Source organism: Pocillopora verrucosa, chromosome 14 (assembly GCF_036669915.1).
Source record: "Pocillopora verrucosa isolate sample1 chromosome 14, ASM3666991v2, whole genome shotgun sequence".
NCBI lineage: Eukaryota > Metazoa > Cnidaria > Anthozoa > Scleractinia > Pocilloporidae > Pocillopora > Pocillopora verrucosa.
Genome location: NC_089325.1, coordinates 21,913,490 through 21,934,063, shown reverse-complemented (window position 1 = coordinate 21,934,063; position 20,574 = coordinate 21,913,490). Strand labels below are relative to the sequence as shown.

General features: G+C 35.7%; 2 protein-coding genes across 2 annotated transcripts in view; one reads left to right on the top strand and one right to left on the bottom strand.

The window, feature by feature from the left end:
• LOC131781746 (clathrin heavy chain linker domain-containing protein 1) overlaps positions 1 to 4,739 on the bottom strand; it is a 38,931-nt gene extending 34,192 nt beyond the window's left edge. The window contains exons 1-6 of the mRNA XM_059098455.2: positions 4,639 to 4,739; positions 4,455 to 4,496; positions 4,124 to 4,207; positions 2,619 to 2,722; positions 2,364 to 2,429; positions 409 to 509 (exon numbers count right to left, since the gene is read on the bottom strand). Of these exons, the coding sequence (XP_058954438.2) occupies positions 409 to 509; positions 2,364 to 2,429; positions 2,619 to 2,722; positions 4,124 to 4,207; positions 4,455 to 4,496; positions 4,639 to 4,725 (484 nt within the window). The 5' untranslated portion in view covers positions 4,726 to 4,739. The remainder of the gene's footprint in view (positions 1 to 408; positions 510 to 2,363; positions 2,430 to 2,618; positions 2,723 to 4,123; positions 4,208 to 4,454; positions 4,497 to 4,638) is intronic.
• A 256-nt stretch (positions 4,740 to 4,995) lies between these two features.
• LOC131781735 (phosphorylase b kinase regulatory subunit alpha, liver isoform) overlaps positions 4,996 to 20,574 on the top strand; it is a 29,763-nt gene continuing 14,184 nt past the window's right edge. Inside the window, 21 exon segments of the mRNA XM_066160902.1 lie at positions 4,996 to 5,165; positions 5,369 to 5,557; positions 5,945 to 5,992; positions 6,144 to 6,213; positions 6,304 to 6,402; positions 6,655 to 6,737; positions 7,175 to 7,255; positions 8,214 to 8,312; positions 8,663 to 8,704; positions 9,504 to 9,608; positions 9,949 to 10,002; positions 10,357 to 10,479; positions 13,925 to 14,020; positions 14,833 to 14,940; positions 15,343 to 15,421; positions 16,250 to 16,384; positions 16,980 to 17,010; positions 17,234 to 17,312; positions 17,774 to 17,918; positions 18,626 to 18,695; positions 19,544 to 19,623. Of these exon segments, the coding sequence (XP_066016999.1) occupies positions 5,088 to 5,165; positions 5,369 to 5,557; positions 5,945 to 5,992; positions 6,144 to 6,213; positions 6,304 to 6,402; positions 6,655 to 6,737; positions 7,175 to 7,255; positions 8,214 to 8,312; positions 8,663 to 8,704; positions 9,504 to 9,608; positions 9,949 to 10,002; positions 10,357 to 10,479; positions 13,925 to 14,020; positions 14,833 to 14,940; positions 15,343 to 15,421; positions 16,250 to 16,384; positions 16,980 to 17,010; positions 17,234 to 17,312; positions 17,774 to 17,918; positions 18,626 to 18,695; positions 19,544 to 19,623 (1,894 nt within the window). The 5' untranslated portion in view covers positions 4,996 to 5,087.

Genomic DNA, 20,574 nt, shown 5'->3' with positions numbered 1-20,574 from the left:
AACGCCTCCAGAAGAGGAGTAGTCATGTTTGTGCGGTTTTCTAGCGGCGGACGCGAGCATGAGCGGCATAAGACAAGCCCTCAATACTTGTGGTCCTCTTAATCATAATTTGGGAACCGTGTGGCAGTCCTTAACCCACGGGAGCAGTTTTGCCAAAAAACGGGCTCGAACCAAAATCGTTAATGGTTATTTAGCCCTCAAATTTCGCAGAATGCTTCGCAGTTCATTCTTATTATCTCCTGGTAGGCTTCAGTATCTTTGACTCGTGGGCACGTTTGAATATATCCAAAAAACATTTTTAAAACAACGTAGTCAAGTTGTGTTGTGACCATTTAACTGCTTGCACCTTTTTTTGTAATTGAAATTCTTTCTCGCTGTATTTTCTTAATCGTGCTTCATGAGACCTACCTGGGGAGATAAGGCTGGATGAATAACGTTGGTTGGATGATCTGTTCTCTCTGGATGAATAACGACAGTGGTCGGATGATCTGATCTGTCTGGATGACAATCTGACGAGTTAAGAGAAATGAAACATTTTAGCAAGACACTGTAAAATAACCACCTAAAGAATATATTTTTTTTCCTCAGAGGACCCGGCAATGAATCCTGCAATCTGATTGGTTCTTAGCGCGGTCCGTATTTTCCTATCTCTACTCACGGAAACGCTGAGTACATCCCTACCTTCACTTCCATTTTTCATAAATTTATCTCGTTTTTCCTGCTGGGCACTATTTTAAGCAAAGACGTCGGTCACTACCTCAAGCCGATGAATAACTTATTAATCCTCTCTTTTCTCTCTCACAAATCACTTTGGTTGACAGAAAAATATTGGTTTCGAAATTAATATGTATAGGCAAAAGGGTCTTTAAATCGGTTGACAAGCGGCCTAAAATATAATAAATTTTAATCTTTCACAAAAAGTACCTAGAAAGTTAAAATGAGAGTTATTTGGTTATAATTCAATACATCGATGGAACTTTCATTCATGTAATTTCTGAATTCTCTCAAACAATTTGTTCGTAGTGAAAGGGCGAGCGAAGTTTTCACTGAGTTCTACGACAAATACGCTTTTGGTGAGTCTTTCCAAGTTCGTTCAATATGAACATTTCTACGGTAGATTGAACAACAGAAACTGAAAGAATTCAATGAGAAAAAGCCGCATTAAATTCCCTTGTGTCTAGTTGAAGTGTTTCATACGAATTCAGTTTTTGTGGAGAAAAGACCAAATTAACACACGCCATTGCAGCAAACAGATAAGTATGAAAATGTAAAATTTGAATTTATTTACAATTACTTTCCTTGCCATTTACTTAACTGAACAGCGGTAAATCTTCGTACATTAATTAATCTTAATTAATCACGAGAGTGAATAATACTTTCCGTAAGATCATTAACTGGTTTTGAAGGAGAAATTGTCGTGACAGTCCTTGCCAAACTGGTTACTTTTTTTTTCAAAAGAGCACATGCGTTTTTTTTTCTTACGCGCTCTCTAATTGACAGGTGTCAAATTGTGACAGATACTTATAAAAATAATGTTTTAATGTTTGTTTCGAAGCCCTTTAAATCACCTTTATCAATGGTGAATAACATATACAAACAGTATTTGAAATAATAGTACGAATAATAACAATAACTAATAAATTAAATAGATTAATAAATGAATAAAACATGAAAACCGGTAAAACTGGGAAGGACTACCTTCCATCGTCTGAATCTTAAAGAAAAGCGCGACGGCAACAGCAACGAGAAGTGGAGAAACGAAAGACCCAATGAGAAAAAAATAACGTAGCATATGCGTTTTAATACTTTGTACATTTATTAGCCTTCCAATGCAGAACAGCAACGTGAAATTTTCAATTTTTGTGTACTCTTATGATGAAAACCTCGACAGCAATTTTTAAGATTTTACTTCAACTCAACATTATCATGTGAAGCCAGAGAGAAGTTGTCACCCCATTAGAAACGATAAATACATTGGCGAGATTCTTAGCAGAAAGGATAGTTTGTTTTGTTTTTTAAGGTAATGTTTCCCCATGCGTCGCCGTGGTGACACTGTAAGCCCCCCATATTTTTTGTAAAATGGAGATTATTTTAATGCAATTGTATTACTTCAGAACAGACCACGTTTTTACGGCTGTTTTATTTTTGTTTCGTTTTCGTTTTGGCTTGTTTTCTTTTTTTTCTCTGTCGAGCGGAGGTAAACGCGAGGGTAGTGCCAGAAATAAAAAGTGACCTCGTCCGTACTTCTTCTGTGGGCTTCAATTTGTAGCGTCAGCTTGTATCATCCGGCTTCCTTATCAAATTAGCTAGGCGCTTCACCACTTTATACTGTAGTTTCATAAGACATTCACGGCTTCACAAACCTCTGATTATGCATTCTAAGCAATGTAACCTTCAATTCTAACTCATCTGCACGGGCCTTGATGTTCCTGAGGAAAGAAATAATTCTCTTCAGTTAAACTGACACAACTTAAGTTTATGATGGCTTACCGATGGTGTCAAGGGAAAAAATGTCACAACTGTTTTCAACATTCTTTAAATAGAAATTTACAAAAAATTGATCTTTTTTTTCACTATTCTTGACATTCAGTTTGTCAACTGATGTTGTTTCCCGTTACCTAAATGTTTGATGTTCCATTAAAGTTGCCGCTAACTTTTCTGACAGATACACTGCCTCTCTCTGACCTCTCTCTAATGCAGCTATACAATGTTCATACTCTGCCTACAAGTTAAAAAAGAACTTATTAATTAAACTGTGCATTGACCTCCATTTGATAAACCAGTAGTAGGATATCAATTGGAGTTACTGCAGTAACAAAGGAAGTTGTAATTATTAACATAAGAAACTCTCAAGTTAGTTCCAATTTGAGAGAAAGGTGCCCATAAAAAATAAATCAAGATCAGTTTTTAACTTATCTTTTCTCTTCTTTTTTTTTTTCTTTTCAATCTGCAACTGCTTAATTTGCCGCTCACGGCAAGGATCGTTTGGTCACTCAAGTATTATCAGCTGGTCACCATAATATTTATTTCATTCAAGTTGTGAAATGAGGCTCTTTTACCATGAAAAATGTTATGATAATCTATTTGATTACCTACAGTACCTCTTTATTGTTACTTTGAACAGGAGTTTGAATGAACTAATTTTTTCCCTCTCTTAGATAAATTTTTTGTGTATATTGCTGTTGATGGAGGAGCAAGCAACAGGTGCAATCACTTGGGAGGGGCCACACAATATCTCATAAAAAAATCTTAAAAGATGAAGGCATGAAGTCTTAGAAAGTCATGTAAGAGGTAGAGCATATCTTGCAACCTGGTCTTCTTCTAGAAATTGTTGTTATTTGTAATCCTATAATTTTTACTTTTGGCACTAATAACTCAGATCTTCGTTGGGTAATTTTTATAATTTCTAACTGTCAAAATGATATTACTGTGAAAAATAACATCTGGAAAAGAAGAATCCAGCTACATGTAGGTTACCTTACAATTCCAGGGTCTCTCCTCTCAATGCCACCTTGAAGCAAAAAGGGAGACTATGACAGAAGGGACTCTGGAAATGGGGTAGTAACCATGATCCCAAAAGCCTTATAAAAACAATTTGAAAACCTAATATGCCTCGCTGCTCTTAATAATTTATGCCCTAGACAACAGGCCACTGCCGCGTTGATTGTTGTGTTGAGTCTTGCGGCTGAAAAAGTTAAAGGTCATACCATGAAAAAGTCGTGCCGAAAAATTGAAGTCGTGCGGGAAAATTAAAGTCGTGCCGGAATGTTAAAGTCGTGCCGGAAAGTTTATGTCATATCGGAAAGTTAAAGTCGCGCCAGAATGTTTAAGCCGTGCCGGAATGTTTAAGTCGTTGATAAAAAGTTGATAAAAAAAAAAAAGAACTGATGAGAAATACGAGATGACGCTAACTGGGCTCCGTACATTCGGCACAATAACCGCCCCTTGTTTGCAGTCCAGCCGTAATCTGCTGTTTCATGTCGTTCTAATGTCATTCAACAAACTCATTATTCTGGAAGAATTACATTGGCATAATCCCTCGTCGTACTCTGTTATTTTCAATAGATCTGTACCTGAGGTGTTTCATCTAATGTCAATGATTTGTGCTGATAACTTCCTGTACCTTTATCCTGGAAAGCAGATCCCTGTATGTTGAGTACTGGTCAATCAAACTCTCAAAGTAAACTTTATGTAGGGAGTAGCGGTCCTGTAGCGTAGAAAAACTTGTCATATAAGAGCTGAAAAAATTATGTTCACCAGCTTTAATTCATTCTGTTTAAAAGTGTTAAATCAGAATAATCCTATCCTTCATCTGTGACTTTCAATAAATCAGAACTAACGGTGTTTCATTTAATATTTTTGCAGTTCTTTGTTGCTGCTTTGTAAATGCGTTCAGTCATTACTCGCTTAGGATAAGTCATCGATCTCAAGCACAGCAATCAGAATTGTCTTACCTGCCTTGTCGATTCTCCACAGTTCTCCAGTTTCGACAATTCCTACCGATCGAATATAATGAAACGCAAGTTTCTCTCCTTTAGTGTGCAATCAAATTAACAGTTCTAAAGGATATTAAAATTTTCCTTGTACTTGGGAAAAAGAGAAATAAATCTTGCCGTCCAAGTTTTGAGGAAAGCTTACCTGACTAAGGAGGTCCTGTGTTTGATTCAGCTGATTTGAATATACCGCCATCTTAGGATTCGCAAAATCATACGATCGACTTGTCATGTGACAATATCTATTCAGATTCCCTTCAATTTCTTTCAGCAAATCTCGGTTATGCTAAAATTAAAGATTGTTTGTGTATCAGTTAATCCGAAAAAATGAAACTTTCTTAAACTTTACCGAAAATCCCCGTTCACCAAAGCGCCACAAATTATGAACAAGCTGCTGCAAGTTTCCATCGTTACGATTGGTTGCGTCAAATTACGCGGGCAGGGACGTCACCATTCAGACCCAGGGCTTTTTCCAAATTGCGGTCACATTTGACGTCAGCGAATCAAATATGGCGGAAACATGGGAATATGGATGAGTTTGTTTTGTTTTTAGAAAAGACCTTGCAGATGGACAATTCATTAGATTAAGAAGTCATGAGGGCCAGAAGCAACTCCATTGTTCGTCTGGACTGGTATCATCGTCTCGTAAACCGGACAATATTAGATTTTCAGGTATGCCTTTATCCGAAATTGCTATGGCTGTTGATGTAAATCGAGTGTTTCTGGGGCATGAATCTTACTGTTGTTTGTCAGCTAGTTTTTGTTAATATAGTTTTTTTGTAAGGCCTAATTCATTGATAAGAAAAGAGATTTCTATGTGTATTCTACAAGACTGCTAAACAGATGTTGTGACTTTACTTCTTTCTTGATCTCAGGATCCAGTAACTGGTCTGTTGCCACCGAAAATCGACTGGAATGCTTATAAATCAAGATCTTGTGACTGTAAGGATGCTTGGGTGCGGGACAATGTTTACAGTATCCTGGCTGTGTGGGGTCTGTCACTTGCTTACAGAAAGAACGCTGACATGGATGAGGACAGAGCAAGGGCACATGAACTTACACAGGCAAGTCTCATTGAAACATTAGTCAGAGTAACTGCTTGTTGCGAAAATTTTATATTTTGTAACTGTAGATCATTTGTATCCATTGGAGTTCTTTGTTCAACATGTTCAAGATTGTTGCTGATAGAGAAGCTAGAGATGTACACCTATAAACATGTGTAGTACGTGAACTCTAATTCCCTGTATCTAACAGTTCACACATTTTTTGCGTAATCTTATCGTAAACACATTTGTGGTCATGTTGAAAAATGTTATAATCTGAAATAACAGCAAATATCTTACCACCATATATTTATTTTTCATTTAGAGAGCCCCTTCCTCTCTTATTAGTACACCTGCCCTTATTTTTTCCCTCTGATACTTTTAATTTCTCTCCATTGTTTGTTTTAGGCTGTGGTAAAGTGCATGAGAGGTTTGCTGCTCTGTATGATGAGACAGGTACACGTACCATCAATTTTTTTTATAGAAAGTTTATTATTCAAATGTAAACCTCCTATTTCCTACAGTGTACATGTAAGAAACAGAATCACAGCAGGGTTGATCTTTCACAATGTATGTTCAATAGTTAGTGTTCTTGATTTATTTCCAGGTTGAAAAGGTTGAAAAATTTAAGAAATCTCAAGCAAAGGAGGATGCCTTACATGCAAAATACAATTTAAGTGAGTAATAACAGCCTGGGCAAAGTAGAAATTGTTTGTGAGATTCTTTGTTTAAATGCTAATGGCAATGTGATCTGATCATGGTGGCAGAGACTTGTAGTCCATGTGTTGGAGACCATGCCTGGGGACATCTTCAGATTGATGCCACATCACTCTACCTCCTCATGTTGGCTGAAATGACTGCCTCAGGTACATTTAAAGCTAGTTTACATACATTACTTTGTCAAGTGTAATTTGTTACAAGTTTGTAGCTGTTTGTTTCTTTTACAACTTAATGATACAGCTTTGATACTGTAAGTGTCCTTTGCCTTATAATTACGAAACAAAATCATTACAAAAAGCTACATTCAGTTTTCCTTAATATTTTTACTCACTGATTATTTTGTCATATAATTTGCTTTCTTTGTTACATATATTTCATTTTTTTCTTTATTTGTATAGGAATACAAATTATTTTCACTCTTGATGAAGTTGCCTTTATTCAAAATCTGGTGTTCTACATTGAAAAAGCATTTTGCATCCCAGTAAGTGACTTGTATTATGCAGTTTTATTGATTATCATACACATGTTCATGTGAAAATGCCATATGTTTCAATTATTTGCTTTCCATTGGACAGTAAATGATTGTTAATAAATTTGAGAGAAGTTTCTCTGGTTTTTTGTTTGTTTGATATTTTTTGTCTTGTTTATTTTCAGACTTACTCATACCTAGCAGCCATAGAATAAAAAAAAGATCAGCAATTTTTATAATATTAAACAAATGTAAAAATTGTGCATAACTTAAATGATCATGAAAAAAAAGTTATTATTGTTAGATGTATTATTATTTTTTTTATCATTATTTTAATGATTAAAAGTAACTAATACTTATCATAGTTTTGAATTTTGAACATTGTGCTACAATGTATATACAGTGTATTAAATGTTATCTGTATGATGTGTGCATTCCTATATTTTCAGGACTATGGTATTTGGGAAAGAGGGGACAAACTTAATCATGGCATGCCAGAGCTAAATACAAGTTCCATTGGAATGGCAAAGGTTTCTTAATTTTGCACTTGATTTGACAAAAAGACATTTATAAATACCTACACATAACACCTGCCTAATTAACACATATACCCAAGTCATGTACACTGGGTTGTGTAATCTACATTATTTTTAATCTCACTTTTCATTATTAAGGCAGGGTCTTTCTGAGGGTACACTAAGCATTTAAGCGTGTTTGAAATGTTTTCAGAGTTTCATTGAGCATTTTAAAGCATTTAAAAATTCATGTAAAGAATATTTGGCTCCTCAGCAAATTTTAAACAGATGCACTAACAACATACTCAAAACCATTAAACTAAACAGAATGACCCTATTGTAACTTTAGCATGCGATCAAAACTAACCAATCATAACCTGTATGCACCACTTGCATCTTACAGCCAGTTATCTTGGAAAAACTGACCAAACAGTTGTCATGATAAAGACTAAGAACACATGAACATGAAGGACATTTGGCTGTCAGTCAAGTGGTCAGAAAAATTTCAGTCAGTCACTGTTAAAATTTCTTCCAAGGACTACCCTCACTTGGATGATCTCATTGTACTGTGAACCCATTGTGAACCCATTGCTGCTACAGGAAAAGGTTGTTTTCTTACTGAAATGATTGGGTTCACCCTCTTTAATTTCTCTAGATCCATCCCTGATTCACTCAAAAAGTTTTTTAAAGGAGAGTTGTAATGAGTCTAAAATCTGATGTTTTGAGTGTTAGCCTCTCCTCAGAGATAACTACATGTACAAGGACTAAAGCTCGAAAAATCAGCTTTTAAACTGTTTATGGTGGCCAATTTAAGTTATCAACTCAGTTGATAATACCAAATTACCCTGTTATACTCTCCCACTATCACAGCACCACAGTTTCTTCAGAAACTTACCCCTTCCATTTAAGGGAGAGCTTAGATGTGTGTAACTTTTTGAATGGTGTAATGGGTTTGCTTTTTTTCTTTCCAAAGGCTGCTCTGGAAGCATTGGATGGTTTGGATTTATTTGGCCCAGAGGGAGGACATGCCTCTGTTATCCATATTCTTCCTGATGATATCCAGCAGTGTAAGGTAAGTACAGTGACCAAGCATTTAATATTAATCACTTTTCATTTGGCAAATTCCTTTGTTAGAGTGGAACTTGTTTTCACAACATACTGGGTTCATATTGAAATGTGGAAATTTTTTGAGGCAATTTGGACAAACAACTGAATAAACAACAGTAATTTGTGTATTTTTAAACGAATTCAACTTTTTTAAGCAGTTACAGTAAATTTCCCCAGATTTAACTCAATCAGCACCTTGCACATTATGACAATGAATGGAGTATAAAATATTGAGATCATTGAGGGTTTTTTAAAAAATGTGCTCTGCTGTACAGCGTTTTCTCTCTTACGTGTATACTGTTATATTCTTACTAGGCTATTTTACAGTCAATGGTACCAAGAGAATCCAATTCCAAGGTAAAGCACAGTATGATTGCTCATAGGTATTTATTTAATACTGTAGTTATTGATTGCATCTATAGTATGACTGTTATTAACTTTGACTTTGAGAACTTTGGATCAATAATAGTGATAGTAGTTCAAAATGTACAATGTAATAATTTGTGATGTTCCTTTACTGTACATGTCCATGCTAGAACTGGGGTATTGTAGTCTATTAACCCTCTAACTCCCATGAGTGACCAAGAGAGAATTTCTCCTTACAATATCAATACAATATCAACCAGATAAGTGATGAGAATAAAAAATATCAATTTGGGGATAATAAGTTGATCCAATACTAAATTCTCTGAACTAACATTACAGGAATTGTATGGTTGAAAGTAAAGAGAACAATAAATTTGAACAGGGAGTCAAAGGGTTGTCATGCTACTTATACATTGTTGAAGTTTTCTAACAGAGTGTGGGTCTTGACAGTAGTGTAGATATGAAATAAACTGTTTAATCTTACTGGCCAAGTGATGAAGCAAGATAGCAAGTTACATGAAAAAATAGGTGTTTGCCACACACATTTACATATTGAATCTTCTTGTTACTTGATAAAGTTTTCAAAAGATTTGTGAAATAATTAATATTAATAATAATTAACACCATGTGTACAAATGTACATGTAGTTGTAGAACACTTTTAACTGGATTTTCTGGGGCTAAGTGTACAGTGTACTTCACTTTACAATCATTTAGCATACTCAGTTTTCCCTTTAAAACCTTTGATAGCAGTATAATGTGATTATTTCAAACATGCTTATTTTTAACAGGAAGTTGCTGCTTCTGTTTTGAGTGTAATTAGTTTCCCAGCTTTTGCCGTTGAAGATGCAGATCTAGTCAAAGAATCTAGGGAAAAAATAATTTCAAAACTTCAGGTCTGTTGATATGTGTATTTTTTGTTCAATATTACATCTTGTACATGATTTAATATATTTTTATTTTGACATGGTTTAGTTGATGGTGATGGTGAAGTCATCAAAATTGGGTCTAATCAATTTAAATGGAAAAAAATAGCTGATCAACAATACTCATGTCTTTCATCCTTGTAAATAGTTTTCTTATCTTGGGATTTTGTACAAGTTGATCTATACTTGAAGGATATCACAGTATTTGATCTCAGCCTTGATAAGTATGATCTAATTACAGAATATTCTATTACTTCAACTTTGTGCTGTAGCTATCATGTTAAATCTTTCTTCCGATCTTTGATGATAGGGTCGATATGGTCTTACTCGTTTCATCCGAGATGGTTATAAAACTCCACTTGAGGTTAGTGTGTACTCTTACAAGATTGGTCTAGATTGTTACTGACTTATGACAGTTGCATCCTTGGTCCTACTTCTTACACTGTGATTTAAACCCTTTGATCCCTAGGAGTGACTAAAATCTAATTTCTCCTAACAGTATCAGCCATTAATTACACATAATGGTCACACGAGAAAAGGAAATGATCACCAGCTAAAGAAGCTCTCCTTAAATTCTCCTTGTCAGCGCTTTGGGAAATGTATAGAGAAAAGTAGGGAGAAGATAGTTGGCATACTGATGTTAGGGTGTGAAGGGTTGATACCATTAGTATTACTACAAATCACTGTGTTTGCACACAATGTAATTTTTTTTCTTCAGGACCCATTCAGACTTCATTATGAACCAGCTGAACTGGAGATCTTTGAGAATATCGAATGTGAATGGCCATTGTTCTTCTGTTACCTCCTTCTTGATGGTGTGTTTCATGATGATGAGGAGCAGGTAAGTCTCAACAAATGTGTTAGCACTTTGAGTTTTTAGTTCTTCTTCTTTTCTTTTTTTAAACATAACTACATTTGAGGCATTAACCCAAATAAACCATTGATCCTTTTTTGTTCAGTCTGTAATCTGCTTCCAATTCAGTTGAAAAACTCTCTGTGCAGTCCTGCTTTGTACATGTATTGTTTTATTAATTTAGCACTATAATAAGATTTTTTTTTACGTGATCAAAATTAATGTTTAATTATTGAGATTAATGTCTTGCTGCTCAGTATGCATTCACTTGTCATGTGCATGGAAATATTGATTTAAATAATAAAAAAAATATTTAATATTTATATGTTTCATGGCATAAAGCTTGATCAATGGAAGCCAGACTGGAAAAAGGCAGTCATCTTATAGACACAATATACATGTAAATTGTTGATACAATGTATCAGTTACTCTGGGCAATCAGGAGGATGTTCATGATGATGTTTTGAGTATACTCTTGCTACTACTCAGAATTTTTCTGTGAAAGCCAACTGGCATAAGCTATTTTTGCCTAGGCATCGAGAATATTCTCCCCTTGCTCAATCAAAACTATCTTCATGCTACCACATGTCTCAGCAAAAAAAGCCTTTGATTGTATCTGAGCTGTTCTCAAGGAAGTGCCGTCTCACCACCAAATGCATTGATTTGGAATGTCATCTTTTCGTATTCTTTTTGTGTATTCCAAGGATCACTTTGTCATTTGGTCCAAGCATTGAATTTGTCTTCTTGAACTTTTATTACACAGAAATAAGTGCATAGATTGTTTCAGTTAATTTTTTTTTATCCAAATGGTCATGGATGCTCTGATAAAGACTCTTTAGCCAAAGCAATGGCAGCAATTACTCCTTGCATCCACTTTTCTCTTCTTGCTTGGAACCAGAGCTGATGATTGAAACAAAAAAGAAACACAATTTTTCTGCATTAGAGTATCAGAAAGACAGTTTAGACAATGGGCAGTGTTATAGTGTATCTGTTGCTATCACAGTATACAAGAGGCCAAACAGTTGTAAGACTGAATTCTCATGACCAAAAAATGGTTCTTGGTGTGATAGTATATAACATTATATGATTCAAAGTACATGTTTATTTGCATGTATGAGTCAAACCCTTTTCATCACTAAACAGCCACAAAATTCTAAACACTTGTAACATGATTTTTTCATTTGACTGGGTTTTCTTCTAGCTTGAAAGCAGGTTTTTTTGTACTCAAAAGAAAAGTGTTCAATTTTCATTGGTAAAAAAAAAGTTATAATATATTGTTGTTGATACATATGTACATTTACATGTAGGGTTTTCTTATATTGTAGACCTTTGTGAAACTCATTGACATTCTGTCACTTTTGTAACATTTTGTTTATCAGAATGACAGTATTATGTTCAGGAGAGCAGACACCAAGACATGCTCTGTTAAAAGATATTTTATAGAGGGTGAACATTGATTCTAGGGCAAAATTATTGTTTTTACCTCCACATCTCTAGTTAGCAAGTTGCTTTCCATTGCTATAACAACAACTCTTGTTTTATCCGGCCACTTTTGATGTAAAAACTTGCTCTCTAGTTTGTTGATTTGTTCAATGGAAAAGTGTTCCGGTGCTGTGGGACTCACAGGAATAGTTCTAGAGGTGTGAACTTTGCTATGGTTGTTTGCTGGAAGAGAGACTTGAACCATTTTGTCCTCTTGTTTTCTCATGGCATGGTTTCATTGATCAAATCAAAATATCTGTACCTTAGCTGCAATGCTATGTGGTAGTGATGTTTGCTCTGGGGTGGAATACACACAAGATTCAGTTGTTGTCTGGTGTTTTTTTAGAGTCAAAATCATCCATGAATATTACAAGAAGGATTCAAACCAGAGATCTTGAAATGTTTGTGGCATGTACAACATATTACAGGGTAAAGAGATTACCATGAATGCCAGATGTTTTGTTGGTTCTGTTCTAAGTAAACATCAAAATTTAAGAATTGTTCTGTCAGTCCTTTGTTCTGTGCCTTCCATTTATCTTCATCCAATTAAATATTTATTTAATTGGCGTGGCGTTAACCACGTTGATATTGCTTTTCTGTTGAACAAATACAAGTGCACTGACATTTTGCTATCTCTGTAAACAATCTGGCCCCCCGAAAGGAAATATTCCTATTCAGAAAGGCTTAAATTCTGGAGCTTTTAATGACAATGTAGCAATCATTGAATTTTTTTTTCAGTTCTCGTGAAATTACTCTACATGTTTTTACCATTGTGTTTTTAATCTAAAATCATTTAAAGTCTTTTATGCAAATTATGTCTCTAGCTATTGTGGTTGACCACTGGTTCTGTTAATCCTTATGGTCTACCTAATTGTGTAGCCTTTTGTCTCAAACAATCTCTTCTTTGTATACCAAAAAGGGTGTTTAATAGAGGGTGAGGAACAGTAATCTTCTTGAATACCCTTTTGTCAAAGAGGTTGTACATACAGTATATGTCAGAATTTTAAATTGTAAAGTACATCAAGAAAGAATTTGATTTAGAAATACGCAGCACAGTGATATTGAATTTATGAATTTAATTCTACTCAGAAGAGTATGTGAACAAAAATGTAGGGATACCATGGTTTAATATTTTGTAAAATTTTCAATTATGAAATATTATCATAAAGGAGCCATGACATGCTGTTAAATTAAATTTTAACTGCTGAAAGAATTGACAGGATACATTAATTTTTTTTTCAAACACAGAATGTGTATTGTTAAACAGGTCATTGGATAAGATACATTTTTTTTTTTCAAACACAGAATATGTGTTGTTAAACAGGTCATTGAATAAAGAATCAAGCAATAAGAATGGATTTTTTTGTGTCATCCTGCCATTGGTATTAAACAATATAAAATACTATAAATTTGTCCATCAATTATTTTTTTTTCTTAGCTACATTCAATTCAAGCCATGCATTTACAATCGTGAAATACTTCAAAATAAACAATTTTAACATCAATGTGGATTTTACATCTCTTGCCATAATGATAATTTGTTGCTTTGAAAATATGACAATTATCAAAGATACACCTGTATAGAGGAAATTCTGAAGTGAATGTACTTTAACTAACACTGGCTTCCATTTTTTGTTTTGTTCTGTTAAATTTTTTTTTTTTGTCATTTGAGGAATTCTTATCTAAATATATTCAGCTGAATTTTTGGTCTGGAGTCAAGTCTTTTAAGCGCATAAATTAAATGCACATGGAAGGTGCTGCAAAATTAAATGTCATTTTTGGCTGACCCGGAGAATCTTCATGATAACTATGTTCCTGTGCTCTCTTAATTGTAGGTCAGAGAAACTAATGATTACAGAGGTTTGAATAAAAAAGAAAAACTTGGAGAACCTGGTGCAAGTAATTTAGTGGTCAAAAAAATATATTTAAGTCATGTATTTCTGCATCTTAGGTGAAAACATATACAAAGCTGCTGGAACCTCTGCTTGTGAGAGATGAAGGTGGTCTTCCTTTAGTTCCAGAATTCTTTTATGTACCCAGGGACAAGGTTAGTGAAACAAAGTAGAGTTTATCTTAAGTTACATGTACACTGATTTTAGTATTTTCCTCCTTTTATTTGCTTTAAAAATTTTTGGAACCAAATTCAATATTTTTTCAAGCATGGAAAGCTGGAAGGAAATCAATAACTTACCTTAAGTTATTTGAAACTCAATTCATGCATGAAATGTCCATCAAATATCTAATGTCTTTTAAGTATCTCTTGTAATTCATGTAGTACTTTTCTTAAAGTTCTTGTTGCTACTATACAGACACTGTAATTTTGAAGTGCAGTTTTATCGCATGGTATACAGAATAAAATTTTGACTGCCTAGAATCCCAACTTGATTGTGAGTTGAAATTGTTTTCTGCATACTGTTCACTTGGTCGTTTTGATTAACCCTTTACACCCCAACATCAATAAGCAAATTCTCCCTACTTTTCTCTATACATTCCCAGTGGTACTAACAAGAAGAATCTGTTTAACAATCAAGGACTTCTTTGGGTGGTGATCATTTTGTTTATTCTTATGACCGTAATGTTTGCTTCAGGGGTGGTATTGTAAGGAGAAATTAGATGTAGATGCTAGTCACTCTTAGGGGGCAAAGAGTTCAGCATGTCTGATGTTTTAAGTGCACAGCGGTTACTGCTTGGAGCTCAAAAGACAATCTTAATCAGAATGGCATTTGTGACCTTCAATTGTTTTTCTTTATTGCTTTTGTAGATGTATCTTTAGTTAAAAGTTATAGATCTACTGGGAACTTGTTAAAAGCATGTCAACTTTACGAAATTGAATGTGTATGCGTGTTGTGACCATTTAAGGTTGATGTTGAGAAAGCTAATCCGCACAGTGTGGAAAGGAATTGTGGGGAATATGTGTTGCACTTGTGGTCTCACTCGCTCTATGTTCTGGCATGTCTGCTAAAAGAGGTACATGTACAGTAAAGTAAGAGCATGATTACACAGCAAGAGATCTTTTTCAATTAGCCTGTTTGGCAAGAGCAGGACAAAATCCCTTAATGCAGATTGAAACTACCTGTGACCCTGATGCCAGTGCATTACTAAGTTTTGTTACAGTTCCTCATTTTGTGGAGGGAACCTATTACACTGGTGCATTGTAGCATGCACATCATTTATTATTGAATTCATTTTCCAGGGCTATGCATAGGAAGTGCGCATGCATGTGGGCACTGTCCCTTTGTTAGCTTTCATGGGCACTTGAATAAAGTTATTATTTAAAAATTATAGCTGAGTTGCATATAATTAAGTTGCCTTTTGGTAATAGTTTTATCGATTCCTTAATTTTATATGATTTATTGTTTCTGCCAACAGAACTTTATCGCAGTTGGGGAGATTGACCCTCTTAATCGTAGACATTCGACCGACAAAAGACCAGATGTAGTGGTGCAAGGTCAGTGTACTATCTGCCCTCGGCTCTCCTACCATTCGCTCTTACAAAGGGCTAACCCCGAAACGTCAACCTAGAATCTCTTTACGGTGGCCAATTTACGTTGTCAACTCAGTCGATAAAACCAAATTGTCTTTCCCTCGCCCTCTTTGTTGGCCAACCTTCAAAGCGGCATTTACAGCAGATAGGATTTGAATAGATGCAGAAGCGAACGTACGTATTGACGGACAATAAATAAAATCGCGTTGCTTTGCAATTGTAAGGTGAATTTGCTGGGAAATGAAGTCGAATACGAATCCTCTGCTGCCTATGATCTGACATGCAATACCCACCAACTCTTCATGTATTTTAGAGTTTACAAACAGATTGGATCTGTGTTACTATAGTCTTGTTTTTTTTTTGCTTTTTTTTCGGTCTGTCTTTTGTTTGTTTGATCCGTTTTTGTTTGCCTATAAGTATAGTTTTATAGTAATATGTAATGATTGAATACTGAGTTTTTGCATCCATGTAAAAGGTCAAGAGGCATGGTTTGCGTTGGTATGGAGCCACTAGTTGTTTGCACGAAACACAGAATTTTGTTTCATTGTTTAGTAGTATCGGACTGAATCAGGAACCTACATGGTTAATGAGGCGTTTTAGAAAAATAAGAGTGATGCAGTGACATAAATTCATTCATGGAATACATCCTGTCATAACATGTATTGAGAAGTAGAGTTTTAGTAGTTGGAGGAATTCTCAAAAGAAGACAGATGATTGTGACCCAATCATTCTGCACTGTCTTAATTGTACTTTGTGCAACGTTTCATATTTACCTTTCTCTCAAATGGACAGTGTCCCTGCTTGCTGAAGATGAGTTGGTAAGAAGTCATTTGAGAAAACTTGATGTCCCTGTTAAAGTGACACAGAATGTGGGCCCAATTCAGGTCCTACCAGCTCGCACCCTCAGCTCCATGTACCAGCAGCTTGGTAAGAAACAAAATTGGAATGGAACAATTGCAGAATTGATAGTTGTACAGTGCCAACATAGAAGTAAAGTACTGACACTGTACCCCCATGAGGATACCAAACCTAATTTCCACCGGTGGTAGCTGATGTATTCATCCTTAATGGAGCGCTAGTCCATTCCCCACCCCCCTCCCCGCTCCCTTCTATCTATGTTTCCATGTAAGTTAATGGTACGGATTGATCTATCTATATTCCTGAGTCACCAGTAGCAAAGTTAGTCTCACAAACCAACACAGTGGCTTTGACCGAGGCTTGAAACCTGAAATTTCAATGTAGAGTCCAACATTAAGTCATAAGCGTACTGTCTCTCTTACACTAACCATGAGGCTACTAGAATCTTGCGCGTGTTGCAGATGTGTAGCAACCACATTGCAAACAAATGCACAGTGTTGAAAGGATGCTGCTTTTAAGTTAGGGGGTGCTCTCGTGTCCGTTGTATCTTTTATCTTTTAACTCGGTGTTCTTCAATTATGTCACTACCTTAAATGTTAACTGGAGAGTTTTTCTGCCAACTGTGAAGTGTCGTTAAATTTTAACTATGACTTCCTTTTCGCAGGGAAAAATCTCAAGTTAGATCTGACAGGCAGGTAAGTCGCAATAACAGAACACCCGTCGTTGTTTCCTTTGTTGGTAGTTATGATGTTGTCGTTGTTTGATAGGATGGAGCTAAGTTGATTCGTTCATTATCTTCTCTCTATCCCTTTAGAAGTCCCGGTTATTATTGTTTGGTTATTCACTTTTCAACATTTGTTGCATTTGCTTTGCACATCGATCGATTTCATTTTTTTTCGCCCATTTTCTTTCTTTCAGGCCAAACTATAACATCGGAGTCTTAGGAACTAGCATGTTGTACAATGTCGGAAACTCCATTTTAGCTTTTACACCCCAAGTGAGTTTAAGAAACTTCGTCAATTTAAATCACACGTTATTGGTGTCTATCGGAGACCTCAAACGGTGTGACCAACAGGAGAAATAAAAAAAATTGAGTCGCCAAATTTACTTTTCTTCTGCTATGGTATGATAGGTTTTTGACCAATCTGAGCACATGTGCAGAAATCGTGCGTCGGTTAATTGGCCTAAGAATTTGCATGTTGATCGAACTATGTTATGGTTTCGCTGAAGTTTCTTGTTGATTGAAATGTATCATTATTTTGAAGTAAAAGAAATATGCTTTTCCAAAGGGAAAGGAGGGGAAACGTCTGGGAGCGAACTTTTTTTACTTCCCTGAGGGAGCGAACTCGCAAAGGTTGTTGGGGGCGAACTTGCGATGGGGCTAAACCTCCATAAACCTTTTAATTAAGCAACGTACCTGACGTTAATATTTAGCATTCTTTTTTGTTGCTGTTTTAGATACTCGACTATCACCAGTTTTACTTAGCTCTTGATAATGAGTTCCTTGCTGATCGGATCAAGTCACTTGTGGGTTTCCTCGGAGCTAATTGGAGAAGACTTGGAAGACCGATTCTCACAATGACCATCACTCACTCAATGTTGGGTATGTCGACACGGCTACTCCTAGCACACTTAGTACAAAATAGCTATCGCGTAAATTCGTTTTTACTCAGAGCAAATTCCTTTACCATGAGGAGGTCTTGAATGACGGAAAATTTGGGACGGTTTCATTTCTTTTTCTGGTCTCGTTCTCTTCAACTAGAACAGTATCTTTGTTGGTGACAACCATAAATCTTGAAGCCACAATTTTATCGAGAAAGTGGCAAAATAGCAACTTCTCTGGACAATTTGACCTATAGTGCCAGCGTAAGCCAAACGGAAATATGATTGACCCATCAAATTTTGAACAATCTATTTGATCGGACAATTCTACTGCTATAGTGGTATGTCATTTCTGGCAGTGAAAAGCTTTAACCTTTAGTCATGTCTTTATCACCATGATGTCCACTTATAACAAGTAACGTATTTTGATAACCTTTATAAATAGCGTGAGAATGACTCTCTAAATTCTCTCGCTTAAACACAGTAAATCGCAGTCTCCCTACAAGGTACATTTGCACATAAATAACGAACTTCGTTTTTACCAAGCATTTTCGTTTTTTTTTTCTCCGAACGCTTTTGAGATAACAGTAAATATCATCACATATACAAGGGTAATTCAAAACGCGTGTGTAGGTATTCCAAAAGAATTTTCAAATTCATTTTCTTCGTCCAACAAGTTCTTAAATGTAATTATGTTTTGATTTTCAGAGGACTCCCTAAATTCATCCATTTCCAAGATGATTATGATGCTGAGGAGTGGCTATATATCTGGAGTCAGGTAGGATCACAGAATGTTTTATTGTTGTTGTTGTTGTTGTTTTTATTATTATTATTATTATTATTATTATTATTATTATTTCTATTGAATGAGAAAGATGCTAAGTTGAGAAAGATGCTAAGTTTTGAGCTCGGTAAAGAAATTAGTCAAAGATGTTTTTTCGTCTTGTCACGAGCGTGGGACAAAGAAAATGTTGAGTTTCCAAGAGGAATCGAACCACAGACTTTCTGGTTCCGCGCTCAGATGCTCTACCACTGAGCCACAGAGACTCCATGGTGAGCAAAGCCCATTACGAAGTTCATGTAAGGCCAGTCGGAATAGGGGTTTAAGCTCATACCAGGAATTCAAAGTTGGTAGGCGTAAACAAACCGTAAATGCGGGAAGGGGAGTGACAAACAGTATCATCTACAACTGATTATATAATAAGCTCAGTTATGCACGCATTCTGATTGGTTCCCACTTATGATCTATCGGAGGACAGACGTATAGATGACGTCATCATTAAAACTTTTTTTAATCCCCTATTATATAAAACAAATAGATCCCAAGTTGCCGTGCGTCTGTTTAGTAATAGATCACAGAGGACGTCAAAATGTGGTGAGAACATCAGTGACACACTCGGCTGCGCCTCGTGTGCCTCTTTTTTGTTCTTACCACATTTTGACGTCATCTGTGATCTATTACTGAACAGACGCACGGCAACTTGGAATCTCTTTGTTAATTGGTTGAGAGATCGGAGCGCGGTCAATCTTACAGTCTGGTGAACTGTAACCCAAAACTAATGCAATCCTGTAGTACTTTCAACTCTTAGTCGAAAATTACTCTCATATAATTTATGTTTTGGACAGGGTTCGTCTTGGGTATCTGTCAGAATTTTTGAGCACGTCCTGTATTACAGGTCTGCATTTTATTGAGGACACTGAAGAGGGTGAGTGGGTTGAAGTGGGTTTTATTTATACTTTGTATTTCAAGTTCTACTTTTCATACAAGGAATTTTTTAAGTCGTACCAGAAAACACTCAAATGAAAACATCACACGCTGCATACAGTCAACTGTTCGTCGACATTTTTTCTCGCGCATTGCGAAATAATTAAAGCATAATAAACACAATAGCCTCTATTTTGCGCGAAAATATGTACGGATATTTATCCGTGGAAAACATCTGTTCCAAGATGCGAACGAGTAAACATGGTTGTATGTTTCAAGATGCTCTTCAAGCTGCTGCTTCAAGACGCTCACAGTTTTTCTCGAGCTTGGCTCTCAGAAAACTGTGGGCTTCGAGGAACTGATATTTTTCGTAAAATAGAGACTGTTGTTTTTTTATTATGCGTCAAATATTCTGCAATACGCGTGGAAAAAATGTTTACGAACAGCGGACTGTGTTCAGCTTGGAATGATTTCTCTTGGCTGTTTTCTGGTACGACTTAATCAACAAAAAGAATATTTCCCTTCTTCTGTAACAACCACAAAACCCTCTCTCATCTTGAATTAAATTTGAAACGAAGACTCATCATAGTGGACGAAAGGTTTGAAAATTGGGAAATATCGATTAGGTGATACTCTCGGATATCACCCAGTTTACATTCGGATATTCGGTCACGTGCTACGTTTAGACCATCGTACAAGGGCAAAAATATTAGATAGATCATAGGCTTGGATACTCTCTCTACACAGCATTCTTTATTGCCTTAGTATTACTTACTTTGTTCTGAAATCCTTTGACCCCTGTACCTAGCATTAAATTTTTTCTTACGATATCAGCCCCAAATCACAAATATAGGTCACCAGAATGAAGGAACTGATTACCAAGTAGTTCTTGATTTTTAAACATATTCTCCTTGTCAGCACCTTAAGAAATTTAACGGACAACAGTATGGAG